The sequence below is a fragment of the Jaculus jaculus genome, chromosome 1 (genome assembly GCF_020740685.1).
Source record: "Jaculus jaculus isolate mJacJac1 chromosome 1, mJacJac1.mat.Y.cur, whole genome shotgun sequence".
NCBI classification, from domain to species: domain Eukaryota; kingdom Metazoa; phylum Chordata; class Mammalia; order Rodentia; family Dipodidae; genus Jaculus; species Jaculus jaculus.
In genome coordinates this window covers 221,219,099-221,241,868 of record NC_059102.1, presented here as the reverse complement: position 1 = coordinate 221,241,868, position 22,770 = coordinate 221,219,099, and the positions used below count along the sequence as shown (strand labels likewise).

The following is a 22,770-nucleotide window of genomic DNA, read 5'->3' as shown; positions in this document are numbered from 1 at the left end:
AAAAATGTTGATTGGGTCAATTGTGTCTATTATAATCAGCAGAGATTTGCTCATTATACCCAAGGTGCAATCAAGGGGATAACAAAACAACTGGGGCCAACTAGCCAAATGGCCTGGAAATACAGGCCGGCATTAGCTATGATGTTAGTAGGAAAAGGTAGAGTTTGTATAGTGATAGAATTCAATGCTAAGCTTTTATTCCCGGTGCAACCATTACCAAAGCACTATAGGGGCTAATAACCCTAGCTAATGAGCTAGCAGAAAACTCAAACACAAATTGCCTATTACAGACCTCATGGAATGATGGTCTGGAAAATAGAAAGGAGTCGTGACATCCATCATAACCTCATTAGTCATGGTCCTTGGAGTCTTAGTGCTGATGGGATGTTGTATCCTCCCCTGTGTCAAAGGCCTAACTCAAACACTTATTGGAACTGCCCTTACCAGATTCCTCCTCCATATGCCACTAACCTTCTATTAGATGATCATGAATACCAAAAATAACTAGTATTAGAAGAATTTGAAGAAAAGAATCCACATCTAGATAGAAGAGGAGAAACAAGAGAAAACCCACTCTTTCCTATCATACTAGAATACCTCCATTTGAGGTCACACACCCTCCCAGAACAATAAAGTTCCAAAATCACTCAGGGTTAATAGCAAGAGAACCATCATTCCTTACCATCTGTGTCAGCCTTCCTTTTTTCTGTTTTTGCTATCATTTCTCCTCTTTGCCATTCATGACATAGATTATAAGCTTGGGCCTCAGCCAATGAGGCAAGTGTTAGCCTCCCTCCTCTTTTCTTCAGCATTAGGGACAGAAGACTGGGCAGAAACTGGGTGTGGTGGTGCATGCCTTTAATCCCAGCACTCGGGAGGCAGAGGCAGGAGGATCACTGTGAGATCAAGGCCACCCTGAGACTCCATAGTGAATTCCAGGTCAGCCTGGGCCAATGTGAGACCCGACCTTGAAAAATCAAACAAAGAAGAAGGAGGAGGAGGGAGCGGCAGTGACGACAACGACTGGACAAACTGCCTACCCAGTGTGCTTGCTACCTCACCTTAGAGACACTATACACCCTTGCATAAAAGTAAACTGCCTTATGGAGGCATCCTCATCTCTATAGTGTGTTTGTTCAACACGGGCAGGGGAGACTTTCTCATATTTCCAACACTAGCCTCAGATATTTGGTTGGAGCAATCTAAGGTGGGCTGAGAGAGCCCTTGTGTACCTGCAGTTCCTAGCATGGTACCCAAGCTTCTTCTTCTAACTTCATTTTCTGTTTATTTGGGGTCTTGTCATATATATAGTGTGTATATATGTGTATGTGTATGTTCACATGTGTGTAGGCAAATGTGTGAGTGCATGCATGTGGAAACCTGAAGTCTGCATCAAGTGTCTCTCACTTGAACCCAGAGCTTGCTAATTCAGGTAGTCTAGCTAGATAGCTTGCCCCAGGTATCCTCTGTCTCTGCCTCCTGGGATTACAGAAAGGCTGCCATACTTGTCTGGCATTCACATGGGTGCTGGAATCCAAAGTCAGGTCCTCTTATGGCAAGTGCTTTACTGACTGAGCCATGTTCCTAGCTACTGGTTTTGGTTTTTGCTGCTGTTGTTTTGTTTTTGGGACAGTCTCATGTAGCCCAGGCTAGCGTTGTACTCACTTGTATAGCTGAGGCAAGCCTGATCCTCCTGTCTCCACCTTCTGAGTGCTTGGACTCCAGACATGCACCAACATGCCTGGCTCCTTATATAACTTCTGTTGGTACCCTATTCATGTCCTCTTAATATTTTCTCTGCTCCCACAGGCTTCTAACCTCAAATACCTGCAACTTTGCATCTATGGGCTTTGCCCTCCCGGCAAACCCAGCATGTGTGACCCATGTGGTAATGCTCATGGAACCAGCCATTTGCTCACCACAAATAGAACTTGCCTTAGTTTTCTCATTATTCTGACAGAAGCAACTCAAAGGAGGAACTTATTTTGGCTCATAATTTGGAAGATACAGTCTATTATGGTGGCAAATGTATTATAGTTTGAATGTAAAATGTCTCCCATGGGCTCATGTGCTTGCTTACTCTGAGCTAGTGGTACTGTTTGAAAAGGTTATGTACTCTCTAGGAGGTGGAGCCTGGCTGGAAGAAGTAGGTTACTGGGGGCAGGTTTTGAGGTCTTATAGCCCAGCCTCATTTCCTGACATACTCTGCTTCTTGGCTGTGGCTGCAGTGTGACCAGCGAGCCTGCTGCTCTTGCTTCCATGCCTTTCCAACAATAACGGACCATATCCCCTGGACCTGTCACAATAAACCTTTCCTTCCTTAAGCTGCTGCCTGTCATGGATTTGGTCACAGCAGTGGGTAAAGTAGTATAGAAGGCATGGTGGCAGCCTAGCTCTGTATGTGGCAGTGGAAGCTTGCAGCCTAGCTTGCTCCTATCTTGCTTTAGTAGAAAGCAGAGCACTTAGACCAGAATCAAAGTGGATAACACCTTCAAGTCCCACTCCCAAGGACTCAGTTGTAGCTGGGGACCAAGTTTGCAAACAAATGAGCCTATAGGGACATTTCATGTTAAAACTATCACACCAGAGTGGGGACAACTCTAAAGAATGTCCTGTAGAAGTACGTCACCAGATGCGCAAACATTTTCCACTAGGCTAGCCCTAAAAAAATGCAAGGGTATTTCCTGAACTGTGCTGAACTGAAAGTCCTAAGAATTAAAAACCTATGCAGGGCTGGGGAGATGAATCAGTGGTTAAAGGTACTTGCTTGGCAAAGCCTGACAGCCTGGTTTTTATTCCCCAATACCCATGTAACAGCAGATGCACAAAATGGTACATATGTCTAGAATTCCTTTGCTGCAACAGTAGGCCCTGGCACACCCATTCTCATTCTCTGCCCTGTCTCTTTCTCTCTCTCTCTTTAAATAAATAAACAAAAATATTTAAATTAAAAGAACTTATGGGACTGGAGAGATGGTTCAGCAAGTAAGAGCACTTGCTATGCAAGAATGAGAACCTGAATTTGACTCTCAGCATGCACATAAAAATCCAGATGTGTAGTGTCCACTGTTGAGTATCTTCACTGGTGATTTCTCTCTCTCCCATCAAACTGCATGCAGTGTGGCTTTTTTTTTTTTTTTTTTGGTAGTCAGTGAATATAGTCAAGTTGGTATCATTGTTAGCCTCCTCCCTGTCATCCCCCCTCCACAGGAACCCTCCTTGTTGGGGTATATGAGTCATGCATTGTGGGGCAGTGTGGCTTTTTCCAGATTTCTGTTGCTTCCCTACATGGAGGAGGTTTTCAACTCAGCTCCAGCAGGATTTTTTAGTGACCTTGCAGCCCAAGTATGTGGAGTCTTCAGGAATAGGGTCTTACCATCTATTCCTTGGGTGAAACCAAGAGCCTTGGCAATGACCTGTAATGTTTTGGGGAGTGTCAGGGACTTCCCTGGCCAGCAACTCACTGGAAGGTATCCCATCCCTGGCACTGAAAATTTTCTAGTAACAATTTATGGCTCCTTAGTGTTCCATTATCCAAAAAAGTAGGTTTCCATATAACTTATTTATATCCTCTTATATTTTGATTAGCCCTCCCTCCACCTTTCCTTTACTCAATCTCTTCCCCTGACCTCACTTAGGCCTTTTCACCCCCATTAATCTGTTCTTCTACTTACATATATACAATAACATCCTATTAAATCCCCCCTCACTCCCTTTCTATTCCCTTTATACCTCCTTTCTAGTTTACTGGCCTCTGCTACTGAGTTTTCTTCATACTCACAAAGAAGTCCAATCATTTGTAGCTAGGATCCACATATGAAAGAGAACATGTGATGTTTGGCTTTCTGGGCCTGGGTTACCTCACCCATTTTCCTTCAAATTGAGCAATAGCGGGTTCAATAGTGGCACATCTGTTATGGAGGAAACCAACTGCCCTCTAATTTGACTAGAGGCCCACTCTGTGGGAGGGAATACATCCCTGATACTGAAAACCTACAATGGGGTAGTCATGAGCCCTAGAGGTGTAATGTCTACTGGTGTCTAGCTAAATATATATACAATGCTCACCAAAGTGCTTGGTAAGCACATCTATTAATGTTTATAACCATATATTAATGCTACTCTCACTTTTGGTTTTTTGGGTTTCAGGTGGCAGTGACCTTGGGATGACTCAGAAGGCACCATGGTGCTAATAATAAGTGACAGGGGAGCGCTCAGCACTGAAATATCTCTATCACACCTTCCAGGGCTCAGGGTCCATTGCAAAGAGGTGGAAGAAATAATGTAAGAGCCAAAGGAAGGGTAGGACTCCTCACAACGTGCTCCTCCAGACACAAAATGTCCTGGATATCCACGACCTCACAGTGCCTGACACTACCTACACAAGACCATTGTAATAGGAGGAAAAGATCATGACATCAAAATAAAAGAGAGACTGATTGAGAGGGTGAAGGGATATGATGGAGAATGGAGTTTCAAAGGGGAAAGTGGGGAGGAGGGAGGGAATTACCATGGGATATTGTTTACAATGATGGAAGTTGTCAATAAAATATGTGGGGAGATGGTATTGTATATATGTAAATAGACAAACAGATTACTGGGGGGTGGTGGTGGTGGAATGGCCTAAGTAATGTCAGGGAAAGAGATTGAGTAAAGGAAGGGTGGGAGAGGGTTAATCAAAATCTAATAGGGTATGAATAAGCCATATGGAAACCTACTATTTTGGACAATGCACACCCAGAAGCCATAGATTGTTAGTAGAAGATTTTCAGTGCCAGAGATGGGATATCTTCCAGTGAGTTGTTGGCCAGGGAGGTCTCTGATGCCCCCAAAACATTATAGACCATTGCCAAGGCTCTCAGTTTCCCACTAGGAATAGATGGTAAGACCCTATTGCTGAAGACTTCATATGCTTGAGCTGCAAGGTCACTGAGAAATCAAGCTGGAGCTGAACTGAAAACCTCCTCCCTGTAGACCAGCTGACAAAAAGCTGGAAAAAGTTATACTCTATTCAGCCCTATTGGAGAGAGAAGTCATCAGTAGAGTTAAGCAATAGTCACTACAAGACTTAAGTTTGGCCAGCCAGGGTGATGAGCCAATGGGTGCAATTGTGGCATGTCTGTTGTGAGGGAAACCAACTACTCACTATTTGGACTGGAGGCCCACTCCCATAGGAGGGAATTCATGCCTGGTGCTGAAAACCTGTGATGGGGGAGGTCATAAGCCCTAGGGGTGTAATGCCTGCTGATGTCTGGCTAAATGCATATATTATGCTCAGAAAACTGCCCAGTAAACACTTCTCTTAATGTTCATACTCATGTATTAACACTATTTTCACTTTGGGGTTAGAGAAGCTTCTCTTTTCAGATGCCAGTGACCTCTGGTGTTGGGCCCTAAAAGGCCCAGGCATGAGGCCTAGTGGAACTTCCTGAGCCTAGCTAAAGTTTGGCGACCTGTCTCCAGCCAGCTAGGACTCAGCAAGATGCCTAATGGCTTGTTGCCTGCCACCTCCACATAGGAGTTGGAATTATCATTTCAATAGTCACAGTTTACTATTGGCCCTTACCTCTCCCCCCCATCCTAAAATCCCCACCTTTGTCTCCAACATATAGGCAACTAATTACAACAATAAAGTGAGTTCCTGTTTCCACAAGACTCCTGACTCAGTGTGGTCTTTCTCTGGTGGCTAGGAGAAATTCTGGGTCCTTCGATGTCCACCCTCTTCCTCAACCCCTTGGGAGGAACCAGCAGGCCTGGTCCTTCCTCACACTACCTGCCCGCCGGCGGAGCCTGGCGTCTGGCACCTAACATGGGGCTCTGGGAACCTGGCAGACTAGTGCCCCGTGACTGGCATTCCTTGAGGAGGTCAATCGTTGTGTGGGTGAGTGTACCCTCATGAGTTATGAGGCAGTCTTCATATTTAATGTGCTAAACTTTGCTTCTATAACCTGTACTTGCTTGTCAACATCTCTTCGTTCTCTTTCTCTTTCCTTTCACTTTTGGTTCGCAGGCAAGCTGCATCTGCAGCTTTTATACAGCATGTTTACCTATCTTTGATCCTTGTGGTTGTGTTATACTCGTGTCTGTGGGTTGCAATAGCCCTAATTTTATGGAAATTTCTCTCTCGACTTTATAATATGGGACAGTTTACCTCTAAATCCAATCCTGCCTTAGAATCTCTCAGGGCACTCCTAAAGAGTAGAGGGCTTAATTTGACTGATAATCAAGCTCGACAGACCTGGGATTGCTTTCTCAAGCTGGCACCATGGCTGCTGGAAGGAAGTCTCTCTGATTGGGAAACGTGGGATAGGGTAGAGGCCCTTGTTTGTCAGGCACATGTGGAGAAGGGTCAAATACCTCCCTCAGGGGTCCTCCCTATGATCTTGGCCCTCAAGGACTGCTTCCCTGCAAGTCCAATCAAACATAAACAAAAGACAGAGGAAAAAGATAGCATACAGCCTGATCCGGCTACTTCTCCTGGAGATACAGCTTTAAATGCCCCCCCCCAAAAGATACATCTTTATACTCCCCACTTAATTCCTTTGAGAGTGCTCCCTGGCCTTCCAGGGGACCTCCTCCACCTCCTCCATCAACTAACCCTTTCTGGACCCCCTCGACCACCCCTTCATATTCAGCCACCAAGCAGCCAGAAAAAAAAGCTACTTTTTTATATCCCATCAACCTAAATCCTGGGGGCAATCGCCCTGCTGCCTCGTATCCATGGGAAGCTCAGGACCTTAAGGAGCTTAAAAAAGTTGTCTTGGAGGATGGAGCCAACTATCCTTGGGCTGAGACCCTGTTACAGGGACTTGCTCATCAACCTTGTACAACCCAAGATTGGAAAAATCTAGTCAGGGCTGTCTTGTCAGATCCTCTATACATTAAGTGGTTTGCTTTTTTTTAGAAATGAGTGCCATACACAGGCAGAACGAAACCAAAGTCAAAAGCCCCCTGTGCCAATAACTTTTGGGATGCTCTCCAGTACCTCTGATCAATATGCTATACGCACTCAACAGGTGGCTATACCTGACCCGTATAGGGACCAGGTCAGGGCACTTAGCTTGGCGGCATGGAAAAAGCTTGATGAGGGACCCTCTGAAAACCCCCTTATGAGTATTACTCAAAAACCATCTGAGGACTTGGCTACATTTATAGATAGGGTGGAAAAAAGGCTCCAGAGAAAATTTCCCCCAGGGGCATTACAGGATCAGTTTACTAAAATGTTGGTCTGGGAAGGGATGACGGCCAATCACTGCCTTGCCTGTGTGGGTCGCAAGGACAACTCCATGAGTAGATGGATTGTAGCAACCAAGGACGTTGGCACTATCTCCCATCAGGCTAGGGCCATGTCTGCTGCCCTTCAGGAAAATAAACAGAGATTTGGCCACTATGATCTGCACATTACAGTTAAATCCTAAAAACTCAACATGTTTTGGGTGTGGGGACAAGGGCCACTTTAAAAAGGAGTGCCCCAAAAAGACAAAGCCTAACCCGTCCTCTGGGGGAACGACCAATGCCCCTCACACCCGCTGCCTTAAATGCAATAAGGAGTTTCATTGGGCTAGGGAGTGTCGGTCAAAGTATGACATACAGGGAAAGCCTTTAAACTCCTCCTGGGGCTCCCCCCAGCCCTGTTAAATAAGGGGAAAGAGACCATCAAAGCCCATTGGACCATCCCCATGGTCCCCAGCCTTAGACCCAAAATTATTTTAAATATTGGCAATAAAAAATTCAAACTTCTCATCGACACTGGAGTGTACCGAACAGTCCTGAGAAAGGAGGAAGTGCCCCCATCCTGGCAGCTTGTACCCAGCCCTCCCCTACTGGGAGTTGGCGGGCAATCCTCCTCCTGGGAGATTGCCATGTGGCTCCCTTGGACTGACCCAGGTGGGGACAGGGGAGAAGTCCGCCCTCTCATGGTGACTTGGCTCACTGATATTTTTCTTTCAGTCAATTCCTTTTCCTGTGCCTGCTGGGCATTGGCACATGCTGGGAAAAAATCTAGACACACAATTATCCATATGTTTCAATGCTTTGCCACCCTTGGACTACCTGACCAAATTAAAGCAAATAATGGCCCCTGCTTCGTAAGCAATGCCTTTCTCCAGACCTAACAAATCTCGCATTCCACAGACATCCCATACAACCCCCAGGGCCAGGCTATTGTTAAAAGATATAATCAAACTCTCAAGTCTCAATAACAAAAACAAAAGGGGGAATACTTACCCCCACATGGCCAACTAAAAAATGCACTATTTACCCTAAATATTTTAAATTTTTCTAACAATTCATAATGTGTGATGGTTATAAATCTATTGGGCTCCAGGGGCGGAATGTGGTAATTTAAATAAATGGCCCCCAATATAGTCAATTGTTTATTTGCTTATAGTCTACATTCTACAGCCACCTGGCTGGAGTCAGTGCCATTGTGTGGATTTTAAGGTGTGATGGTGGGTTTCAGATTTCAATCTAAAGATATGCAAAGTGTGCCTAGCAGGAGTTCCTGAAGTGTGTTGTGGCTTTTGGCTTTAGGCTTGTACTTTTAATGTCTAACTATCCTTCATACTCACAGCTTTAAAGTAGCTCCTGAGAAAGTTCAAACTGTGCCTCCCTTTAAGATCTTGGGCTCGATCCTTAACCCAGATACAGTTTCACCTGTTAGACACTCTGTATACTAGGGTTGAAAGTTAGAACTTGTTTGGAGTGTCATGTAGATTTTCAATGGATTTGTGTTACTTCTAAAAAATATAACGACAGTCAACAGCATTGGGAAAATGCATTTAAGAGATATTTGACATAATGATAATATTTCCTTGGATCTGATTCAGTTGCATTCAGAGATTTTGTCTTTGCAAAATAATCATCTTACTTTTGATGCAGCTAAAGCTGCTGATGACTTAATATCTGCTTTTAAGTCTGCCTTGCCTATATGGAATTCTCTCTCTTCTTGGATAGGAAGCTTTGTTGCTGCAGGTGTTTGTCTTTTGCTCATTCTGTGTCTGCTGCCCATACTTGTTAAATGCCATTTGAGATCCATTATAGATATCCATGCAGAAGTACATAGGATACAGCTACGGACTGACCCCGGCTTCCTGAGACATTATCTTAAAGCCCCTACAGAGGCTGGTAGTCAAAGATGGGTAAGATTCTCTTGAGTTAGATCAACCTAAGACAGGGCATGAATGATGGCATTCATTTACTGATGACGGGTAAGGCCTAAATATCATAGAGGACAACCTAAGACAGACACAGTCTTTCTGCACTGAGGCCCAGAAGGGCCTGGTTCATAAAATAAATAAATAAATAAAAATAAAAAAGGGAAAAGGAATTATCTGGAGCCATTTGGCTGGCCTTGTATCCATAGCTCTGGGCCATTTGACAACAAGACTTTAGCACCTACATGTAAGCAAGATTATACACATTCAGTGTTACTGATAAGAGCTGGCCATTCCTTAATATTTATGTTTATATTGCTGAGATCAAAGGGTTTGTTTGTTTCCCAACCTTGGGATAATCTTTTGTACTGAGAAGTGATTAAAGTACAAAAACTCTAACAGAAAGGAGTTTTTTGATAAAAACTTATGTAAAGCTCATGGAATTTTTGTCCATGGGAAAACTTTGTAAAAAGAAAAAGACCCGTTTGGGTACCAGCGAGAGACCTAAAATATCTGCGCCTCCCTGGCTGCTTGCAGTACAATTGCTCAGCCACCTTCCCCATCCCCATCCAGCTTTTCCCAATGTTTTCTCTGGAACTTGCATTTGGGCCCTGCCTTCCCCTAATAATTCCAGTATAGATGTGGGATACATTCATCCTTCCTTATGTACTTTTAACACAACTGAGCCCAATGCTCAACGCTGCCCACCTTCTGGAATGGTTTATGTTTGTGGAGGTGGGATGGCCTATAACTTTCTGCCCACCAATTGGATGGGCCTTTGTGCTCCAGCCACCTTAATCCCAGATGTAGATAGCATTCCTGGAAGCTAGAGTCCCTGGCTGAGGTAGTCCTACAAAACAGGAGAGGCATATGTTTGTTTTTATAGGAAAAATGCCACTTTTATGCCAGTAAATCAGGAATCGTCCAGGACAAGATTAAGAGGCTCTAGGAAGACTTGGAGAGGAAGTGACGGGACCCCCTGGACAGCCCACTGCAGACGGGCTTACATGGCTTCTTACCCTACCTCCTCCCTCTCCTTGGGCCCCTCCCCCTCCTTCTCCTTCTCCTTCTCCTTCTCCTCACTGTTGAGCCTTGTGTAATTAACAAAATTACACAATTTATTCACCAGCAGCTAGAGGCAATAAAACTCCATCAGGTTGGGATACCACAGGCTGGCAACTCAGGAAGTTCCTCAGATGACTCACTGCCACTTCCTCTTCCCTCCATGTGACCAATGACGGGTAAGATCTCAGGCTGACTGAGACAACCTAAGACAGGCCATGGAGTGGGTTCTCAGTGAGCTAAACACCTGGTACCCAATGACAGGTAAGATCCCCAGAGGGGGACAACTTAAGACAGGGGCCATGGTGACTAATGTTCTTACAAAAACAAAAGGAAGAGATGTTAGGCCCTGAAAGGCCCAGGCGTGAGGCCTAGTGGAACTTCCTGAGCCTAGCTAAAGTTTGGCGACCTGTCTCTGGCCAGCTATGACTCAGCAAGACGCCTAATGGCTTATTGCCTGCCACCTCCACATAGGAGTTGGAATTATCATTTCAATAGTCACAGTTTACTATTGGCCCTTACCTCTCCCCCCACCCCCATCCTAAAATCCCCACCTTCGTCCCCAACATTATATAGGCAACTGCTCTTAGCAATAAAGAGAGTTCCTGTGAGTTCCTGCTTCCACAAGACTCCCGACTCAGTGTGGTCTTTCTCTGGTGACTAGGAGAGATTCTGAGTCATCCAACATCCACCTTCTTCCTCAACCCCTTGGGAGGAACCAGCAGGCCTGGTCCTTCCTCAGCACTACCTGCCCGCCAGCAGAGCCCGGCACTCTGGGATGACTCAAAAGGCACTACAGTACTGAGAAGAAGTGACAGAAGAGTGTTCAGCACTGAAACATCTCTATCACACCCTCCATGGCTCAGGGTCCATTGTGGAAAAGGTGTCAGAAAGACTGTAAGTGCCAAAGGAAGGGTAGGACTGCTTACAATGCAGTTTTCCAGACACAAAATGGCCTGGATATCCCTGAACTCTCAATGCCTGGTACTACCTACACAGGACACTCATAATAGGAAGAAAAGATGATGACATAGAAATAAAAGAGTGACTAATTGAGAGGGGGAGGGGATATGATGGAGAGTGTATTTGTGAAAGGGAAAGTGGGGGAGGGAGGAAATTATCATGGCGTATAGTCTATAATTATGGAAGTTGTCAATAAAACAAGTTTTAAAAATAAAAAAAATCCAGGTGTAGCCATGCATACCTGTAACCCAGTGCTCAGGGGAGTAGAGACAGGAGGATTTCTGGGGCTCACCAATCAGTCTGGCTGAAAAGTGGAGCGCTCCAGGCTCACTGACAAAACCTGCCTTTAGATGGAAGAGGAAGAGAGTCCTCTTCTGGCCTCCACATACTTGTGCATAGAACGTGTGCATGTGCACACACATGTGCATACACCAAATGCACACACACCACACAAACACCAAAAAAAGAAGAGGGGGGAGGGAGGAGGGAGGAGGGAGGAGGAGGAGGAGAAGAAAAGAGGAAGAAGGAGGAGGGTGGAGAAACACCAGCCACAGCCAGGCATCATTTAGTAAGAACCACAGGCAACAGCATTCCTCCCAAGTTCCAGGGCATTTCTGAACTTTTGAGATAAGTGGAGAAAGTTTCTTACCAAGGAGATGGAGCCACTGCTAAACCCAGCGAGCATCCTGCCTTGTCTCTGGAGGGAGGCCACACACGTGGGAGTCTCTTCTTTAACGCTGGACAATGGGTGCTTGTCCTGTAGTTTTCCCGTGTCCAAGCTCCATAGACTGACCATGCCATGTTCTGACACGGTCAGCAGCTGGGCTTGGGAAGGCAACATGGCCGTGCACACCCAGGGATCAGAGGCATCTCCAAGGATACAGAAAACTAGTTGTGCAGTTTCTAGATTCCATGCAGTAACCTAACAGAGTAATGACAAACAGGAGATGTCTCAAGTGAGACCTGAACTGAGCTTTCCAGAGTCAAGCACAAGATCTATTCTCACTCATTCATTCATTCATTCTCTCTTTCTCTCTCTCTCTCTTTTCTTTTGCTACGGGGTCTCACTTTGTTGGCCAGTCTGGCTTTGAACTCCTGGGCTCATCTACAGCCATACCACCTTGAATGCGCCTGATCTCATCTGAACTTCTGGGCTCAAGAAATCCTCCTGCCTTGGTCTCCTGAGTATATGGAACTACAGGTATAAATTACTAACATCATTTAGATCCATTATTTATTAAAACATTATTATTTGTGTGTATGTGCAAGTACACACCCATGGTGCATGTGTAAAGGTCAAAGGACAACCTCAGCATGTTGGTTCTCTCCTTCTACCTTGTTTGAAACAGTCTCTTTTGTAGTGTGCTGCTGGAACTGCCAGACGAGCTGGCCTGTGTGCTTCAGGATTCTCCTAACTCCACCTCCCATTCCTGTAGGTACACTGGGATTACAGACCCATCTGCCACTTTGGGTCTAGCTTTGTGTGGGTTGTGGGGATGCAAACTCTGGCCAGCAGGCTTATGAAACCAGTGCCTTTAACCACTGAGCAATCTTCCCACACTTTCTTTTGTTAAAAAAAAAATTATTTGGAGGGGGCAGAAAGAATGTCAGAGCCACATGTTGGGTCATGATATGCAGAGACATTTATCCTACCCATAACTGTGGGCTAACTCCACAATGCAAGACCCATATACCTCAACAAGGAGGGGCCAAGGGGAGGGGGTGTATTTGCTGGATACAAAACTAATTAATAAAAAAATTAAATAAAAAAATTATTTGGAGCCAGGTATAGTGGCATATGCCTTTAATTCCAGTACTTGAGAGGCAGAGGTAGGAGGATTGCTGAAAGTTCAAGGCCACCCTGAGACTAATTGTGAATTCTAGGTCAGCCTGGGCTAAAGTGAAACCCTACCTTGAAACCTCCTGTGGTGGTTTGAATAGAATAGATGACCCCCAATATATTCAGTTGTTTATTTGTTTGTAGTTTGCATTCTGCAGCCACCTGGCTGGAGGCAATGTCACTGGGTGGATCTTTAGGTGTGGAGGTGGGTTTCAGATGTCAATCTAAAGATATGCAAAGTGTGCCTAGCTGGAGTTTCTGAAGTGTGCTGTGGCTTTTGAGCTTTAGGCTTGTGCTTCTCTCTCTCTGCTTGGACCTATGAAGGCAGGCCAGCTTTTTCTGCCATTTATGGAACTTCCCATGGATCTGTAAGCTTCAATAAATATCCCTTCCTCCATAACTGTGCCTTGTCTGGAAGTTCATCTCAGTGAACCTGAAACTGTCTGATACCCCCCCCACACAAATTATTTGGGCAAGGGAGATGACTCGGTGGTTAAAGGCACTTGCTTATAAAGCCTACCAGCTCAGGTTCAATTATCCAGTACCAACATAAAGCCAGATATACAATGTGGTACATGTGTATGGAGTTCATTTGTAGCAGCAAGGGTCTCTGGCAAGCCCATTTTCTCTTTTCTTCTCTCTCTCAAATAAGTAAAAATATTTTTAAAAATTTATTTAAAGCCAGGCATGGTGATATACACCTTTAATTCCAGCACTTGGGAGGCAGAGGTAGGAGGACCACCAAGAGTTCAAGGCCACACTGAGACTACATGGTGAATTCTAGGTCAGCCTGGGCTAGAGGGAGACCCTACTTCGAAAAAAAACAACAACAAAAAAGTATTTATTTGAACATGAGAGTGTGCCAAAGTCTCCTGCTAAGGTGAAGTCCAGACACTTGCATCAATGTTTTACATCTGACTTTACATGGGTGCTGGAGAAGTGAACCTGGGCCAGCAGACTTTGCGAGCAAGTGCTTTTAACCTCTGAGCCATCTTTACAGCCCCCTTATTTTTATTTATTTAATTAATTAGTTAGGTTTTTGTTTTGTTTTATTTTGTTTTTCAAAGTAGGGTCTTGTTCTAGCCCAGGATGACCTGGAATTCACTAGGTAGTCTCAGGGTGGCCTTGAACTCTTGTCTTCAAACTCACAGTGATCCTCCTACCTCTGCCTCCCAAGTGCTGGGATTAAAGGCATGTGATACCACATCTGGCTGTCCTCTTCTTTTTATTTTTATTTATTTGCAAGAAAAGAGAGAGAGAGAAGGGAGACAAAGAGAGGGCGGGGGAGAATGGGCACATCAGGGCCTATAGCTACTGCAAACGAACTCTGGATACATGTGCCCCTTGTGCATCTGGCTTACATGGGTCCTGGGGAATTAAACTTAGGTCCTTTGGCTTTGTAGGCAAGTGCCTTAACTGCTAAGCCATCTCTCCAGCCTCCCTTCTTTTTTAAATAAGTTTATAAAATAGCTTTTTGAGCTAGGTCTGGTGGCACATGGAGGTGATCCTAGCACTCAAAAGGCTGAAGCAGGAGGGTCACAAGTTTGTAGATTAAGACTCACTTTCAAAACAAAATGATGAGGCTGGAAAGATGGCTTGGCAGTTAAGGCACTTACCTGTGAAGCCAAAGGATCCAAGTTTGAGTCCCCAGATCCCACATGTTTTATTGCCAGCTTTATCAGAAGCAGCTAGGTCAACTCACCAGAGAAGGTATAGGGAAGGTCATCAGACCCCACCCGCGCCAGCTGTATACCATAATGCACCAGATCTCATAATGTGAGCGGGGGAGATAGAGTATGTAGAGAGGAAAAGATCTAGGAACAAAGAACTCCAGTGAGCTCTATTGAGGTGGGGTGTCTGGAGTCCCCATGCTCTGTCAGCCCGAGACTGAGGGAGGAGTATCACAGGGGTAATCTCAGTATAGTGAGCCCCGCTGAAGGGCTGCTCTGTGGTCTCATGCTCTTGGACAGGGAGAAGGAGCTTCTAGAAGTGGTCACAGGGAAAATTGTCATTCAGGGTAGAATGGGACTTCTCTGTGGTGCGGCTGCTCTGGGGTCCTGAGGCTCTGTAAGTAAGCCCTCATCCTGAAGCTGAGGGAGGAGCATCCGAGGAGTAATTTTCACACAGGAATCTCCATCAAAGTGTCTGCTTGGGGGGCACATTATTATAAGTAACCTATCTTTATGTTCTGTAAGTGACCCCCTAGTAACCTCATTGGTTCACTGAACTGGTATTAGTATAATCATACTTTGGTCTTTCATCTGAGCCCTATTTGGGGTAAATGCATGTGCCTGTATCTCCTCAGGGAAAAGTTTCCCATAACACTACATAAGCCAGATGCACTTGGCAGCACATGCATCTGTAGTTCATTGACAGTGGCTGGAGGTCCTGGCGTGCCCATTCTCTCTCTGTCTCTCTCATAAATAATTAAACAAAATATTTTTTAAAAAACAGGTTTGGAGAGATGGCTTAGCAGTTAAGGCCCTTGCCTGCAAAGCCAAAGGACCCAGATTCAACTCCCCAAGACCCACATAAACCAGATACACAAGGTAGTGCATGCATCTGGAGTTCTTTTGCAGTGTCTGGAGGCCCTGACATGCCCATTCTTTCTGTATGCCTCTTTCTCTCTCCCTTTCTCTCAAATAAATAAATTGATTTAATTAAACATTTTTTAAATAATAAAAATAAGAAACAAAACAATATGATGTTGACCACAAGGGATGTTGGGTGAGAAACACATGGCAACTGTCATTATATATTGTTTTGTGAGGTAGGGTCTCACTCTATCCCAGGCTGACCTGGAACTCACAGTGTAGTGTCAGGCTAGCCTCAAATTCAATGATCCTCCTACCTTTGCCTCTCAACTACTGGGATTAAAGATGTGCACCACCACATCTGAAGAGAATGGGCATGCCAGAGTCTCTAGCCACTGCAAACAGACTCCAGATGTATGTGTCACTTTCTTATCTGGCTTTATGTGGGTACTATGGAATCAAACTCAGGGGATCAGATTTTGCAAGCAAGTGCCTTAACTGCTGAGCCATCTCTCCAGCCCTTTAAAAGTTTTTTTTTAAATTGTTTTTATTTATTTAATTATTTGAGAGAGAGAGAGAGAAAAAGAATGGGCACACCAAGTCCTCTAGCCACTGCAAGCAAACTCCAGATGCATGCACCACCTTGTGTGCTTGGCTTTATGTGGGTATTGGGGAATTGAACCTGGGTCTTTGCAGACAAGTGCCTTAACCACTAACCCATCTCTCCAGCCCATTCATTCTACTTCTGATACACACTATATATAAAACATTGCAGTGCTAAGGAAGGTTCTACTACTGAACAATGCCTCCAGACCCTCACTGGGGCTTCTAGGCAGGGCTGTACCCCCAAGATATGCCCCTACCCCCTGGCTTTTATATTACATTAAAGAAATCAAATCAAGATATCTATATCTATATCTATATCTATATCTATATCTATATCTATATCTATATCTATATCTATATCTATATCTATATCTATCTATCTATCTATCTATCTATCTATCTATCTATCTAATGCAGAAGTATGTGTATAAGGGGCCTCGTTATGATTCAGTGGGTAAAGTGCTTGCTGTGTAAGCACAAGGACCTGAGTCCAGATCCCCAGCACCCACATAAAGGCCAGTTGTGTAGTAATCCCAGTACTGATGAGATGGGGACAGATGGAGCCCTAGGGCTTTTTGGACAGCCATTCTAGCTCCATCACTGAGCTCTAGGTTCAGTGAGTGATTCTGTCTAAAAAAAAAAAATCAGGTGATTTTTTTTTTTGAGACAGGGTTGCACTCGCTAGCCCAGGCTGGCCTAGAACTTGGATGCAACCCTCCTGTCTTAGCTTCTCAAGTTCTAGAATTCCAGGTGTGAGGTCCTACACTTGGCTTTAACACCATGTAAGTGATGGTGTGCCACTATCCACACACATGCATATCAGAAAGTCCCTCCTCATGGAAACAAGCCAATTTTTGAATATTCTTCCCTCTGCTGTTCTTTCCAAATGAGGGAGGGTTGCTTACCTTTGAGCTTGATGTGGAATACACGACTGTGTTCACCTCATCCACATGAAGACCCCAGGTGTGAGGGTTAGTAGAACTTGTTGAGCCTCCATCAGAAGTAGCAAACTCCTCCTGGCCAGACAGCAAATTCCACAGACGCAATGTGTGGTCCTTTGAGGTGGAGAGGGCGCGAGTCCCATTGGCAAATATCTTCACACACCTCACTTCAGCTGCATTGGGACATGGTTGGGGAGGCCCTGTTAGCCTGTTAGTCCTGGTAACTACTAAAATGTCTATCAGCTTGGAAGTATCCTGGTTTCCCAAAGAAACAACAGATGGATTTGAACATAACCAAGTTGGAAAAAAAAGAAGGAGACTGGCATGGCGGCACATGTTTGCAATCCTGGCACTCAGGAGGCTAGAATAAACTTCTATTGTTTATAACTTACTCAGTCTGTGGCATTCTGTTGTAGCAGCAGAAAGTGTAATGAGCCACATTACAAAGATGACTATAATTTTTATTTTTATTTTATTTTATTTTTTGTTTATTTTTATTTATTTGAGAGAGACAGACAGACAGAGAGAGAGAGAGAGAGAGAAAGAGGGCAATAGATACAGAGAATGGGCGCGCCAGGGCCTCCAGCCACTGCAAACAAACTCCAGACACGTGCACCCCCTTGTGCATCTGGCTAACATGGGTCCTGGGGAATCAAGCCTCAAACCGGGGTCCTTGGGCTTCACAGGCAAACGCTTAACCGCTAAGTCATCTCTCCAGCCCAAAGATGACTATAATTTTTAATGTGCATGTGTACATGGTGTGCATGTGCATATGCATGTCTGTGTGTGGGTGTGTGTATGGAGGTGCACAGGTGTGCATGCATATGAAGATATTGACATTGGTCTTCCTCAGTCACTCTTTCCCCATTTATTTATTTATCATTAAATTTTTTTCTTTCCAGGGAGAAAGTGATATTCATGGTGAGAACTTTTTAGCAACTTATTTATTATTTGCATATATGTTTGTGTCCAGCGTCTCTTGTCATTGCAAACCCAGGTACTTGTGCTACCTTTTGCATCTGTCTTTACGTGGCTGGCTGGGAAACTGAACCTGGGCCAACAGTCTTTACAAGCAAGTCACTTTGCCTCTAAGCCATCTCTTCATCTTTCCAGTCCCTGTGTTATTTATTTATTTACTGAAAAGCAAAAACATGGCATGATGGCCCACACCTTTAATTCCAGCACTCAGGAAGCAGAGGTAGGAGATTCGCTGTGACTTCAAGGCCACCTGAGACTACATAGTGAATTCCAGGCCAGCCTGGGCTAGAATGAGGCCCTACCCCGACTCCCCCACCTCCTCCACCTCCCCCCAAAAGACATGATATTTAGTCAATGTGGCCCTATTGTAAAGTCTACCTTACTTATTTATTTATTTATTTTTGAGACAGTGTCTCTCACTTAACCTGGACTTTACCAGCTCTGATAGACAAGGATCCCCAGGGATCCTCCTCTTTCATCTCCCCAGTGCTGGATTATATGCACACATCACCATGCAGGACATCTTTGCATGGGTGTTTGGGATATGGACCTATGGCTTCATGATTGTACAGCAAGTACTTTACCCACTGAGCCATTTTCCCAGGCCTAAGTACAGTTCTTTACCCACTATAATCCATACCCTCCTTGACAGTATAATCTAGACTTTTCCCTTGACAATGTGACTTTGTAGCTCTTTCCATCAAGAGATAGAGGTATCTTAGTCAAGAAGATCCTGAACTAGCCAGTTCCCCTAACCTACCAACTAACTGCTGATTCATTAGTGGACTCAGGGACCAGAGAACCACCCAGCAGAACACAGCCTGAATTACTATCCCACAGAAGATGAGAAAAAGAGACAGATTGTGGTCCTGAAAAGATGGCTCAGTGGATAAGGCATGAGTGCTTAAACTTGGGTCCCTAGAACCTATCTAAAAGCTGGACACTGTAAGCAGTGTCTGTAATCCCAGCATGCCTATAGCAAAAAGGGAGGCAGAAGCAGAATTTTCTGGAAACTCATGGGCCAGCTACTCTGGCAAATACAGCAATGAACAATGAGAGACCCTGCTGCAAAAAAGGTGGAAGGTAAGGACCAACACCCAAAGTTGTTCTCTGAGTACCACATGTGCACCATGGCAAATGTGTACCCTTATGTACAACAACAACAACAAAAAGAAACAGCTTGTTTGCTGTGTGGGAGGTAATTTGTTACACAGCTCTAGCTAACTGATGCTAAACAAAAAAGTTTCATTACAAGGATGTTGAATCTGTCAAGGGATCCTGGAAAGTCACCACTGTGAGACAAGAGGAAGATGTTGACCACCTACCCTACTTCCTGTGCCTCACCTGTATGTCCAGTTAGAATGTGGACCACCTGCCATTCCTGCGTGTCCCACACAGTCACAATGCCATCCTGGGTGCCAACTATCAGCAACTTCTCCTCCAGGTTCCAGGCCATGGCAGTGATGCCTGCAAAAAGGACAGACATGACTTCAGTGCTGTGAATGAGAACTTAGCCTCTGAACCCTCTGAGAGGGCCCCACTTCACAGACAGCAAAACTAAGACACAGACAGATGCAGTTCCCTCTCCGCAGCCACACAGCCAGTTAAGAGGCAGGACCACAATATGTCATTATGTCATCTGCACTGTCAGGTACCTGGTTTGGATTCAGGCTGTAACATTTATGATGCTCTTAGGACAAAAGACTAAACCACAGCTTGGTCCTAAGTGTCTAGGTCAATGGTTCTAATCCAGCAGTGACTCTTCCCCTCAGGGGATACTGGGCAACATCATGATATATTTGTAGGTACAACAATTAGGGCAAAGATGCTTCTGGCTCCTGCTGTGGAGACCAGGTATTTCTATTTGAATATTAAGTGTCTATTTGAATATGAATATGAGCCTATAGGCTCATGTGTTAAAAGCTTGGTGTCCAGCACTATTTTGGGAGGTTCTGAAACATAGAAGGTGGGACCTAGCTGGAAAGAATAGTTCAGCATGGTGGACTCAAGGGGTGTATATTGTTCCTGTCCCCTTCTTGTCTGCCAAGAAGTGAACCGCCATTGCCATACATTTTCACCTTGCTGTCTGTCCACATGACCATTGGCTGAACTCTGAGACTCTGGACCAAAATAAATCCTTCTTCCCTTAAGTTGTTTCTCTTAGGCATTTTGTCTCAGTGAAAAAAAAATAACAGGACACAGGGCTGGAAAGATGGCTTAGCAGTTAAGGTGCTTGCCTGCAAAGCCAAAGGACCCGGGTTTGATTTCCCAGGATCCATGTGAGCCAGATGCACAAGGTGGCACATGCATCTGGAGGTCATTTACAGTGGCTGGAGAACCTGGCACATGTATTCTCTCTCTTTCTCTTTCTCTACCTGCCTCTTATCCCTCTCTCAAATAAATAAAAGTAAAATATTTTTTAAAATTAAACATAACAGGACATAGTCCTAAAGGAAAAATATTTAAGAGAAGCGTGTCAGCTCATGCCTTTAAACCTAGCAGTCTAGAGACTGGGGCAAAAGATTTGTCCTAAGTTTGAGGTCAGCCTTAGCTACAAAGCTCAAAAATAAGCAGGCCCGCCGGGCGTGGTGGCGCACACCTTTAATCCCAGCATTCAGGAGGCAGAGGTAGGAGGATCGCCTTGAGTTCGAGGCCACCCTGAGACTCCATAGTGAATTCCAGGTCAGCCTAGACCAGAGTGAAACCCTACCTCGAAAAAACCTAAAAAAAACAGGCCCGCTGGAGGGCTGGCTTAGCAGTTAAGACATCTGCCTATAAAGTCAAAGGACCCAGGTTCAATTCTCCAGGACTCACGTTAACCAGATGCACAAGGGAGTGCATGTGTCTGGAGTTCGTTTGCAGTGGCTGGCATGCCCATTCTCTCTCTATCTCTCCTTTCTCCATCAAATAAAAAAAAAAAGTTTAATAAATAAATAAAATAAACAGGTTGGGTGTAGTGGCACACACCTTTAATCCCAGCACTCTAGAGGCAGAAGTAGAAGGATCATTGTGAGTCAAGGCCACCCTGAGACTATATAGTGAAGTCCAGGTCCACCTGAGCTAGAGTAAGGCCCTACCTCAAAAATAAATAAATAAACAGACAGACAGACAGGGCTGGGGAGATGACTCAGCAGTTAAAGGCATTTGCTTGAAAGGCCTGCCAACCCAGGTTCAATTCCCCAGCAACCAAGTAAAGCCAGATGCAAAAAGTGGTGTGTGCATCTGGTATTTGTTTGTGGTACAAAAGAACTGGGCATAGCCATTTTTTTTCTCTCTCTCTCCTTGAAAATAAATAAATAAATATATCTTTTAATTAAAAAATTAAAAAATGGAGGGCTATGGAGATGATAGTAGGCGGTGTCATGTAGGCTTGCTGTCTCATTCGTCTAGCCAAATTGGTGAGCTCCAGGTTCAGCGTGGGAACATCTCAATAAATATGGTAGAGAATAATTGAGGAAGACACTTGACATTGACCTCTGACCTTTACACACATAACACAACACACCTGCACCTATACACATATGAACACGCACATGTAAAGAAACATGCCTCCCCCCGAAAGAAAAAAAATATTTGACACTAATTTGGGCAAATGAATCATGTGGTGCTCTGCAGATGTTGCTTTAAAAAGAAACTGAGAAGGACTAGAGGAGTGGCTTAGTGGTTAAGATGCTTGCTTGTGAGGCCTATGGACCCAGGTACAATTCCCCCATACCTATATAAGCCAGATGCACAAGATGGCACACACACCTGGAGTTAGTTTATAGTGGCTGGAGGCCCTAGCATGCCCATTTTCTCTCTCTCTCTGCCTCTCTCTTCCTATTTCTCTCTTTCAAATAAGTAAAGAAAGAAAGAAAAAATTTTTTTTAGAGAGACAGTGATTCAGAGAGAGATAGACAGAGAGAGAAGATTGGCACACCAGGGCCTCAGCCACTGAAATTGAACTCCAGATGCTTTTGCCACCTAGTGGGCATGTACGACCTTGCCTCACCTTTGTGCATCTGACTTATGTGGGATGTGGAGAGTAGAACATGGGCCCTTAGGCTTCTCAGGCAACTGCCTTAACTGCTAAGCCATCTCTCCAGCCCATAAAAATATTTTTTTTTTATTTTTTAAAATTTAGTTATTTATTTATTTGAGAGAGAGAGAGAGAGAGAAAGGGAGAGAGAGAGAGAGAATTGGTGCACCAGGGCTTCCAGCCACTGCAAACGAACTCCAGATACATGTGTCACCTTGTGTATTTGCCTTACATGGGTCCTGAGGAGTCAAGCCTCAAACCAGAGTCCTTAGGCTTCACAGGCAAGTGCTTAACCACTAAGCCACCTCTCCAGCCTGCATAAAAATATTTTTTAAAAATTAAAAATAAAAACAGAGAAGTATACAGTTGTACTGCAAAATCCACCAGACCGAGTATGAAGAAACTATACATTCTGAATGTCCCTAATTGAGTTCTTTTTCTTCTTTGTGCCTCAGTTTCCCAAGTTGTAAAGTGGGGAGTTGCTGGGGCTACTTTCTTTTTATTTCTTCTCATTTTAAGTTTTAAGTCAGCTTTTTCAACTAAAAATTGAAGAAAGTGAAATGGGACTAAGGGGAATTTTCTCAACTCTCATATGACCAAGCAAGCAAAAACACCCCCTGCTCCAGAGGCTCTAAGTTGTAACTTCCCCTGCCTGGCCCATGGCAGACATCAC

The 22,770-nt window shown here is 44.5% G+C and overlaps 1 protein-coding gene across 2 annotated transcripts in view; it reads right to left on the bottom strand.

Annotated features, from left to right (window-relative positions):
• Nwd1 (NACHT and WD repeat domain containing 1) overlaps positions 1-22,770 on the bottom strand; it is a 140,301-nt gene that overhangs the window by 45,180 nt on the left and 72,351 nt on the right. For both annotated transcript variants that reach the window (XM_012950531.2, XM_004665975.2), the window contains exons 10-12: positions 19,424-19,546; positions 17,066-17,274; positions 11,830-12,102 (exon numbers count right to left, since the gene is read on the bottom strand). In XM_012950531.2, the coding sequence (XP_012805985.2) occupies positions 11,830-12,102; positions 17,066-17,274; positions 19,424-19,546 (605 nt within the window). The remainder of the gene's footprint in view (positions 1-11,829; positions 12,103-17,065; positions 17,275-19,423; positions 19,547-22,770) is intronic.